General features: G+C 42.2%; 1 protein-coding gene across 1 annotated transcript in view; it reads left to right on the top strand.

Moving 5' to 3' along the window:
* cttnbp2nlb (CTTNBP2 N-terminal like b) overlaps positions 1-11,169 on the top strand; it is a 40,781-nt gene extending 29,612 nt beyond the window's left edge. The window contains exons 4-5 of the mRNA XM_067413644.1: positions 4,817-4,924; positions 7,103-11,169. Of these exons, the coding sequence (XP_067269745.1) occupies positions 4,817-4,924; positions 7,103-8,392 (1,398 nt within the window). The 3' untranslated portion in view covers positions 8,393-11,169. The remainder of the gene's footprint in view (positions 1-4,816; positions 4,925-7,102) is intronic.

Below are 11,169 nucleotides of genomic sequence, written 5' to 3' on the forward strand. Positions count from 1 at the left end.
GTTCAATGTCCTTGTCCAACCCTGGCCACCATACGAGATCCCTACAACGCTGCTTCAATTTGACTATGCCAAGATGGCCCTCATGCGCCATGGCCAGCACCCGTCCTCTGAGCTTAGCAGGGATAATGACACAGTGTCCACGGGCCAAGCATGTATCATTCCAGCATGACAATTCATGTTTCACTCTGGCATATGGCTGGATATCCGTTGTGACTTGGGCTGGCCAGCCACTCAGGACATACTCACGGACAGCGGAGAGGGTGGAATCAGCTGATGACTCCTCTGTGAGTTCCTCCAAGGACACAAAAGTCATGAGGGGTGCATGCACCAGTTGGATAAGATCTGTGTCCTCAACCCCGTGACAGGAGGTGATAGGTGATGATACAGAACGGGACAGCAAGTCGGCTACCACATTATCTCTCCCTGATGTGTATTGTATCGTAAAGTCATACTGCTGGAGACGGTCAGTCCAGCGGTACATGCGCAGGGGTTTGTGACCAGAACCGGAAGGAGACATAAGTGCAGTGAGGGCTTGGTGGTCGGTTCGAAGGGTGAATTTTCGGCCATAAAGGTAGGCGTGCCAGCGCTCGCAGGCCCATACGCAAGCCAGAGCCTCCCTCTCTCCGGCCGAGTACTTTTGTTCTGTCTGACTGAATGCCCGAGAAGCAAAAGCCACAGGCCGTTCGATGCCATTCTGGAGTTGTGAAAGAACCGCCCCAGTGGCAGTTGCTGAAGCATCACAGGTGACTAGTGTGGGGCAGTCGAGGCTGAAATGGGCTAAAACAGGGGGTCTCGTCAACAGTTCCTTGAGTGTGCGCACAGCATCCGAACAGGCTGAAGACCAGGTCCAAGGAGCATCTTTTTTTAGCAACTGGCGGAGCGGGTATGTTATAGTGGAATACTGAGGCAGGAAGCGCATATAGTATGTTGTCATCCCCAGAAACGATGCGACTTGTGCTGCGGACGAAGGCTCTGGCACCTGGTGTATAGCCTCAACATTGGAGTGTAATGGCGAAAGGCCCTCAGCTGAAACATGGAAGCCAATGAAGTCAACCTCTGGTACTGCAAATAAGCATTTCTCTGCATTGATTGTCAAATTATGTTGACTGAGGGCAGCAAAAGTGTCCCTTAGGCGCTGTTCATGAATCACTGCACTCGGGGCATGGACAATGATGTCATCAAGGTAGATGGCAATGCCAGGGACACCGGCCAGGATGGTGGACATGATTTTTTGGAAGCAGCTTGGGGCCGAACTGAGTCCGAAAGGCATCCTTGTGTAACGGAATACGCCAGCATGCGTAACAAATGCAGTAAGATTTCTGCTGTCCGGGTGAAGGGGAACCTGAAGATAACCCTGGCGTAGGTCAAGTTTGGAAAAAATGGTTGAACCGTTAAAGTGTGTAGTCAGTTCTTCGATTGTCGGCAGAGGGTAGCGATCTGGGATTACTGCTTTATTGACGGATCTTAAGTCCACACAAACTCTCAGGCCGCCAGATTTTTTCTTAGCCACTGTCAAATTAGATACCCATGGGGAGGCGTCGATGGGTTCGATGATGCCCTCTGCTTGCAGTTTTTTGAGTTCTGCCGTGACATCCTCACGCAATGCCAGCGGAATGCGGCGAAGTGGCTGAATTACTGGTTTCACTGTGTGATCCAAGAGAGGCTGGTGTGTGAAAGCAGCTAAGCACCCAAGGCCTTCAAACAGTGTTGGCCATTCTAGTTGCCAGGGACAACTGACTGTCAGAATTTGAGCCCCCTTGTTGTCCAGCAGAGAAAAATCCAGACTCGTAAACAGGTCCAGTCCGAGGATGTTGCTGCCATGGCGCGTAATGTGAAATGGGAAGTTGGGCAGAGCCTTATTGCCATACTGGACAGACGCATGTACAAGACCAATAACCTCGATTGCAGAACTGCCGTATCCAAACAAATTCAGGGAGGGCGGTTGGAGGGGCAAGTGTGGCAAGAACCGTTCATAAGTGGCCTTATTAAGTAGTGAGACTTTAGCCCCTGTGTCCAGTAGTAGGGGAACACATGTGTCCGCTATATTAACAGTGCATGTGGAAAAGCCTGCTGAATTGGTGTTGATTGAATGGATAATAGCAGGTGCAGTAGCGTTAGCACGCGGGTTTCGTTGTGTAGGGGCTTGAACTGGAGCTGACCGGCACCATTTTGCAAAGTGGTTCAGCTTTTGACAGCGTCGACATGTTTGTCCCCGTGCTGGACAGTCCAGAGCGCGTGATGAGTGTCTAGTGGAGCCACAATTTCCGCATCTGCGCTGAACTTGAGCATATTGTATGTTCGCACTCTGAGATATATCTGCCTCTGCCCCGTGAACTTGTGTGCATTCTTGTATCATATCCCCACTATTTACACTTGAGTCATATGCCGTGTTTAATTTAGCAGCGCACTGAGAAGCAGACTCGACTTGAGAGGCAAGAATTACAGCTTTCTCTAAAGTGAGATCATCATCTTCCAATAGCAGCCGTTCCCGAACGAGTGTATTGTTTGTCTTTTCAATTAACTGATCTCGTATCATCTCGTCTGATATATTGCCAAAACAGCACGGTTTTGCCAGCCCTCTTAAGTCAGCGACATATTGCACAATCGACTCACCAGCACGTTGTCTGCGCTGTCGAAACTGCAGCCGTTTTAGCAGGAGACTCTGTTTTTTTTCAAAGTGTCGGTCTAACAGTGTCATCGCGGCAGCGTAATTATCCGCGTCTCCGAGTGTGCGAAACACACGCTGTCCTTCGGCTCCGAGGCAGTGCAGGAGTATGGCCATTTTCCGCTTCGTCGGGACAGAATCGAGGCCCATTGCTAGCAGGTACGTTTCAAAGGATGTTTTCCATTGTTCCCATGGGACCGTAGGTTCGCCGGGATGGGGTAAAAAAGGACTCGGGGGAGATAATGACAGCATGGGAAAATCATCTGCCATCCTCGTCGCCAATTGTTGTGTATGAAAGTACCACTCTTACTTGTGCTAGCTTTAATTCTTTATTGTGTTCGCCAAAACAATCTCGCATTTCCGAACAGCCAGCGAGAGCAACCTTCCAAACGTTTTCGTCACTTCTCGTTATCCAACCCTTAAAGTAACCGGCATTCATTCTCTCATTAATGTAACAAACATATTACTTTAACTAAACATCAGGTTATTAGACTAATTAAGCATGCAACACAGGGGAGCCGTGAGATAACTTAAAATTAATTTAAGGTTAATATATGAATAGTTAATTTTGGAGCATTCCTAGCTGTTACTCATAGCATTGTGTGAAATAAAGACTGAATGATGCCTCAAAACACCCGACGATTCATAGGGGAACGTTAGAGGATAACATTAGGGAAACATTAAAATAATGTTCTACAAACCAAAAACTAACGTTCTATTTTCGATAAGAAAATAAATTAAACAATAACATTCTGGGAACCAAAAATTGTTAGCTGGGTAAGCTGTAATTACGAGCTCTACGAGGACATGAACACTTTTTACAAGTTGATGACATGGCGTGGATCTAATTTATGTTGCACCAAAATAAATTAGAAAGTGGAGTTCTAACCGTTTAAAAAATATTTATTTATTAAATCACATAGCTTGTCATTATTAGTTAAAGGAACTATTTGTAAGAAATATATTTCATCTAATCATAAAATGATCCTAATATGTCTCTAGACATTAAGAAATCATGTTAATTTCAAATACTTATATTACTGACCACAGTAGTCCGGCCAGGATATTGTGATTCAAAAGTTGTTGTTGCAGCCCTCAACTGATGTTGATGTTGACATGCTGTGTTTTGGCCTAAAGCTCCGCCCTCCACCTATCTACCAATCATGAAGTCAGTAGTGTTTCTGCATCCGGGTTGCCAGATCTGCTCTAGTTCCCACAGCTGTAGCTACAAACGTTCCTGCTGAATCCTGCTGCCTATCTGGCAACCTCGAGTAAGGGGGAGGGAGAGAGGGGATAGTGTTTGCAGTGCCATTTTTGGCCACAATCTTACATACAGTCCTTTAAGATATGCTTTGATTTGAAATTTGAATATGGTTTTTATTTCTTGTTTTACATGTATACGTTATTATAATAATTACTGTACATGTATTCCATTTCATGGAATGTCCAGTCATGATTATTTGCCTCAAAAATCATGGAAAAGTCCTGGAATAGTCATGGAAATTGATTGGTAGAAATGTGTTATGTGCTTTGGGTGAGTCTTATTTAAAGGATCGCTAAATAACCTTTGAAAGGATCTCTGTTTGATCCTCTGAAACACAAACCAATTTGAGCAAACATTCTTTGTTTTCTGTTTAATATACTAACTCAAGAAAAAAGACATGAAATACATATCAAGTTCTCCCAAAAATGAAAATGTATTATTTATATTTAACTATTAACATGAACTTTTTTCTTTTGAATGTGTATATTTGTTTTTAATAAACCGTATAACATGTATACTCACCAGTACATTCTTAAATGCTAATAAAGAGATTATGATTCTGAGAATTCTGCAGAACAAAAAGAAGATATTCTGAAGAATCTTAGTAACCAAACAGTTTGGTGCCCATTAACTTCCATTGTATGGACAGAAAAAAAAACAAGACATTTCTAAACCTTCATTTGTGTTCCACAAAAGAAATTGAGTCATAAAGGTTTGGCAGTGAGTAAATAATGACACTTTTCATCACCATTTTCCCAATTAATGTGACTCAAATTAACATAATTGACAATGAAAGTTATTATTCTTATTGTAATTATTAATAAGATGGTGCAGTCATAACTAGTCCTCTTCCTTGTCCTGATGTTTGAATGTGTGTACGCCTACAGGTAATAGCTGATTTAGAAGAAGAGAAGCGACGCCGTGCCCAAGACGCTGCTGCGGGTGATGACATCACTGCCATGCTGGAAAGGGAACGAGACAGACTATTGCAACAGGTAACCAGGCAACGGCAAAAACACATGTACACATGCACACACTGTACCATTATAAATATATCTTAAAATGTAAAATAAAGCAACCATGGCTCTTTGTGCCAGCGGATTTTGTGCGCCTCTGTTGTGTAACAGTCTTGGTGCAGGTCTCTGTTCTAAAGAGGAAAGGCTCCATTGTTTTTATGGGTTTTGGTGCACAAAAGTGTGTGTGTGTGCTTGTGTGTGTGTGTGTGTGTGTGCTTGTGTGTGTGTGTGTGTGTGTGTGTGTGTGTGTGCTTGTGTGTGCTTGTGTGTGTGTGTGTGTGTGTGTGTGTGTGTGTGTGTGTGTGTGTGTGTGTGTGTGTGTGTGTGTGTGTGGGCTGGTAATCCCTACGTTATGGGGACAAAATGTCCCCACAAAGATGGCAATATCCAAAATCCTTGTCCTTGTGGGGACATGTTTTGGTCCCCATGAGGAAAACATCTTCAAATCATACAGAAGGACTTTTTTTTTTGAGAAAGTAAAAATGCAGAATGTTTCCTGTAATGGGTAGGCTTAGGGGCAGTGTAGGGGGATAGAAAGTATGGTTTGTACAGTATAAAAAACATTACACCTATGGAAAGTCCCCATAAAACATAAATAAGACATTTCATTGTTATTTTCTGTTTTTATTGGGTTAGGATTGGGTTATGGTCAAAGTACAGAATGTAGTATTATGTAAAAAGCCCTTCCTGCACTGCCCAGGGTTTCCTGTACAAACACACAGACTGCATTTATGGGCCTCAAGTGCTTCCCCTGCAGTGAACAACCTGCTTTATTTCATTAATTCTGTTGTTACAGTTGAAAGTAAACACACATTCCAACACTAACACAGATACATGATAGCACAATATAGCACACACACTGAGGATAATAAAGTTGGTGTGGATTGTGACATCAGGTATTTAAAAGATTTGTATCAGTTTTGTGTTAACCCCTCACCACTGCACGTTTTGCATGTCTTCCTCACCTAACACACCTTGTTCAACTTATCAGCTCTTTAGTAAAGCCTGCAAGACTTGAATAGGGAGTGTCTGATGAGGGAGACATACAAAAGGTGAAATGGTTCCACTGCTCTAGAACAGTGGTGTCCAGTCCTGCTCCAAGTGGGACACTGTCCTACAAAGTTTAGCTCCAACCCCAATTTAACACACCTGAAACAACTAAGGCCTAGGACACACTAGACTAATTTTAAATCTTAACAAATGTTAAAACTGGGAGATCACAGACATAAGGGCAGTTTCAGCCAATTTTTAGCATTGTTATCCTCCAAATGCACACACTAGAAGACTGCGAGACCACACACTTGTCGATTGTAGTAACATTTTCACAGTAAGATGAGATCTCAGGGAGACTTGCAAGATGAAACGTGACTTTAGAAGGAAAAACAAATGGGGGGCGATCGACGCCATCAGCTGGTTTCCTGGCGTGAGTTTTGTGTTATGGGAAGCAAAACAAAGGAGAAAAAAGGAATATGGGTGATCATCTTTCTCAATACTCCACTGTCGTGGCATGCAAAGTTTCAGTTATAGAAGCACCAGGGCCATAACCACCATAGACATTGAAGGGGACAAGTCCGCCCAAATAATTAGAAATGGCCAAATTGTTGCCCACAAAATTGTTGCACTTCTCTGCTGTACTTCATTATGCAAAAAAAATGTGTCTGGTTTGCCTCAGTGGTCTAACAACGCTCAGTGGCCATTGAGATGGCCAATCAAATCAAAGTAGGTGGGGTTTACGTTCTCGTTTGCCTTTACATCACAGACAAGCATGTCAATCGACCCCCCCCCCCCCCCCAATGGCTATCACATGTATTACGTCAGAGGCAGACTGATCAAGAGTCGTAAATATCAAACATGTATGCGAGTAGCCTCGAATCATGCCACACAGCCCAGATCGTTTGGGGTTGCAAATCGGGCATAAAATCTTCAAGTGTGTGGCCAGTATAATCAAGGTCTTGCTAGGCATACTAGAAACTTCCAGACAGGTTTCATTGAGGCAACTTGGAGCTAAAATCTGCAGGACAGTGGCCCTCCAGGACGAAGTTTGGAGACACCTACTCTAAAACAATAATACTGTATATCGTCTGTTATCTATATAAAGTGAAATGTATAGCTTCTTTGAATATTTAAAGTGACATCTCTTGCTTTTCTTCTTCACAGCTGGAGTTTGAGAGGGCTCAAGTCCAGCGTTTAGAGCGTGAGCGGACAGTTCTGTCAAATCAAGCTGAGGAAGATTTAGCACAGCAGCAACAGTTATCCTCGACGCTGGCTAAAGAATGTCAGAAGGCTACAGCACGGGCGGAGGAGGAGAGCCAGCGTGTGGCAGACCTCAACCACCAACTGGAACAGGAGAGCAGTACCATCGAAATCCTAAAGCAAGAGCTGGAAAGCGAACACACCCGTGCTCAGCAGATAGAGGCGAGAGCTGAGAAAAGGCTGGCTGAATTCGACACAGAGCACGAGCAGATGAGAGGGAAACTACTGAAGGAAGAAAAACGATATCTGCGGCTTTTGGAGCAGTTCAACAGTCTAAAGAAAGAGTTGGACGAAATGAAAGAAAGAGAAAAGGCATGTCTGGAAAAGGATAATGAAGAAAAGGTAAAAATCCCACAGGAAGAAACTTCAGGTATCACGCCTTCGCTTAGTCAAGCAGAAGTCGATGGCAAAACTGTTTCATCGTCTCCTCAACACAAACAAAATGGCCAACACACTCCCAGAGAACCAGAGTCTCCAGCTGAAGAGAGGTGTAAAGAAGGGGGATTGGTGGACAATGGGGTAATGCTACCTGGAGGAAGTGGGGCCTTACAGTGTCTCTCCCCCAGCAGTCCTGCCTCGTCCTCCCTTAGCTCATCTCCTTGCTCTTCCCCTGTACTGACCAAGCGTCTGGCCTCTCTAGGTTGCTCTAGTCCGACCTATCCCTCTTCTTACCAGGCCAGCATCAACCAACGATTCCAAGCAGCACGCCACAAGTTTCAGCAACAAGCTGAGGTGGACCAGCAACACGGTGGATCTGTTGTCCACTCACCCCGAGACCTCTCTCCCACTGCCGTCACTCCTACTCCTCTAGACAATTCTACTGCAAAGCAGATCGCCCGCAACACTGTCACTCAGGTGCTGTCACGGTTCACGAGCCAACAAGCGGCAGGTAAACTACCTCCGTCCAACTCACCCTTTGGCACTGATTACCGCAACCTTGCCGCTGCCTCCTCACCGACAGGGAAGAGTCCCGGGATTCTCTCACCGGGGATCCGCTCACCGATAATTCCTAGGGCGGAGAAGATTCATCCCCCTCCTGTTCCTCCCAAAAAGCAGGGGGTCAACCAGTCTCCGAACTCACCGGTTCCTTCTGGCAGGGCCAGCCACTTCCCCGAGCTCTCTGGGAGCTGTGGTCTCACCAGTGGTCAGGAAGATGCTAAAGAGCTTGACTTGGTCGTGTCGTCATCTAGTTAACCAGCCTAGAGTCCACAGTCAGTCCTTAGCCTTATTCACTCCATTCCCTCCCGTGGCATCTAAAGCACTCTCAGTGAACCTCAAGGTTTCCTTTTATTATTTTCACCCTGATTGTCTAGTGTTGTAGTTGTCGATTCGTGTCTTTTAGTGCCCTGTTTTAGATCTTTAGCCTCCTTTATCTGGAGCAGGATTAAACATTCCTTTGTATCCACACTGGACTTGTATCTCAGATGCAGTCCTGGATAAGTGCACTCAGAGGTGATGCCCCATTGAAACTCTTTGGTATCCTGGAACAAACCTTAGTCTGAGCTTAATCCATCCTCTCAAATTTTGCTCACACAAACATTCTTGAATATGTGGTTTACGGGGACTCTCCATAGTAATGGTTTTTATACTGTACAAACTGTATATTACACTAACCCTACCCCTAAACATACCCATCACACAAAACACGGTTTAGTTTGTTTTTAAGCCATTTGGTTTTTGAGGACCATGTTTACGTTGTAATACTCATATTATTATACACATCTGTGTCCTCATAAACCACATATATCTGTAACTTATCGGGTTTAGTTCACCCAAACAATAAAATTCTATCTTTAATTACTCACCCTCATGTTGTTCCAAACCCGTAAGACCTTCATTCATCTTCAAAATTCGAATTAAGATTTTTTTTTCAGAGAGCATTCTGAACCATCCATAGACAGCAGCGTCATTGCAACTTTCAAGGCCCAGAAAGTTAGTAAAGACAATATTAAAATCGTCCACGTGACTCCAGTGGTTCAACCTTCATGTTATAAAATGACGAGAATACTTTTTGTTGCGCAAAAACAACAAAAATAACGACTTTAATCCACAATTTAGAAATGTAGACATTTTCTTGCAGGTTAATGACATGAGGGTATTGCATTTTTTGGGGGTGAACTGACCATTTAACCAACCTATTAAATACTATAAGATTGAATCTATTTAAATGCTATTTAAATATATATATATATTATTCTGTTTTTTATTTTTCACAAAAAAAGATTTTTATTTATCCTAATAAATAATTAGTCCATTCCTGATGACCTGCACCGATAAAAATGGAAGTCTATAAAGTAAATATATATTATGAAATCAAGAAAATGCAATACTGATTAACCAAGTCTTCAACTAATCTGTCAGTCTTGGGCTACTAATGAGAAAGTTCTCGATCTTGATCTGTCTGGTGAATTTGTGTTGTTTATGTATTAAGTTTATGGTAAAATGTATGACCTGTTGATTTTCTTTTGAGCAGTCATATGATATGACGTTCAGATGCTGTTCTTGAGTCAATGTCGAAATGAACTACTGGAGATATTTCCAAGGAACTAATATTAAGTGGTCATGGAAAACCTGTGCTAGTGTATTGCACCATGACTACATCGCCCTCTAGTGTCAATCTGAAGTGCTGCTCAGGAAGCTGCCATCTGGTGGTGTTAAACATCAGACAAACCAGAATACAGTCTATGTAAATGAGGGTTAAAATGCTTGTATATGTGCCACACATATACTCAGACATGGTTTAAGTGATTAACAATATTTAGAATCAAGTCAGAATGCATTTCTGGGTCTAATAACCATGCCCTGATATATATTACTCCATTGCTCTTAATATTATGTTCATACTGGAGCCTTGTATTTAAAAATGTAATCTTAATTGAATACTTGGTAGAAACCACAGCACCAGTTCACATGATTAACAACAATAGTAAAAGCACAGATGACTTAATGTCATCATTTAATGTTGTTTTTTTCCCCCCTCTTACCCGTGTCCTCTTTTGGCCTTTAAATTTTAACTAGTATGAAAATAGAAATTATTTTATGTTTGTGTAAAGATTTTTCTGGCATGAAGTTATTGCTCACATGACTGCTGCATACAGTCTGAACTTTCTTACGAGAACAAAGTATGCTATGTTTTACAAATAAATGTGACGCATGTATCTGTCCTTTCCTACATAGGTTTCAGCTGCTCTATGGTCATTTACTTTTCTGTTAAATACCTCACCATTTCTCCTACTGTATTGAAACCTTTTTAAGTAGAAGTTTAGATTTTTACTACTGGAATGTTTTTTTTTGTTTTTTTCCAAAACTGAAATTTTATATTTCTACCTGGGACTTGGTAAGACCAGTTTCAGAATTTTTAGCTATTCGTATGAAAATAAAGTTTGTTAAATTAGTTGTATTTGTCCAGATGATTTTTACAAATAGTTGAGTTAAGTGAATTTTATGACTGTATTTTTCCCTGAGCTAATAAAGGTTTAAAAAAAAAAAAAAAAGTTTACGTTTTTTTACCCCTATACATAAACATAAGCAAGAAAAATGGGCAAATGTAAGGATTTAAGAGAGTTTAAAAATGGCCAAATTGTAATAGCTAGATGACTGGGTCAGAGCAGTGTATGTCAACCTGAGAACATTACTTCAAATAAAAACCATGGAATATGCAGAGATTTAAGCAACAAATACAACAGTTGATTTAAAAAAAATAAAAGTCCTGCAGTAACCATTTAGTGATTTAGATGCCATTTACTGTGAGTAGTTGTTACTTTTGCATGATTTAAAATCTGAAAAAATAAAGGTTATGAGAGAATATGCCAGGCTTACATGATGGGTGTATGTTACAGAGGATCTTTGATGGAACATTAAAGACGTACAAGACTAAGGTCAACGTGAAAGCTGTGTGGCAGAAACATGCAACAGCAACACTGATAGAGCTCTCAGTACTCTCTGTGAGACTCAGATTTACTGTGGGTTTT

This window comes from Pseudorasbora parva, chromosome 13 (genome assembly GCF_024679245.1).
Source record: "Pseudorasbora parva isolate DD20220531a chromosome 13, ASM2467924v1, whole genome shotgun sequence".
NCBI classification, from domain to species: Eukaryota; Metazoa; Chordata; class Actinopteri; order Cypriniformes; family Gobionidae; genus Pseudorasbora; species Pseudorasbora parva.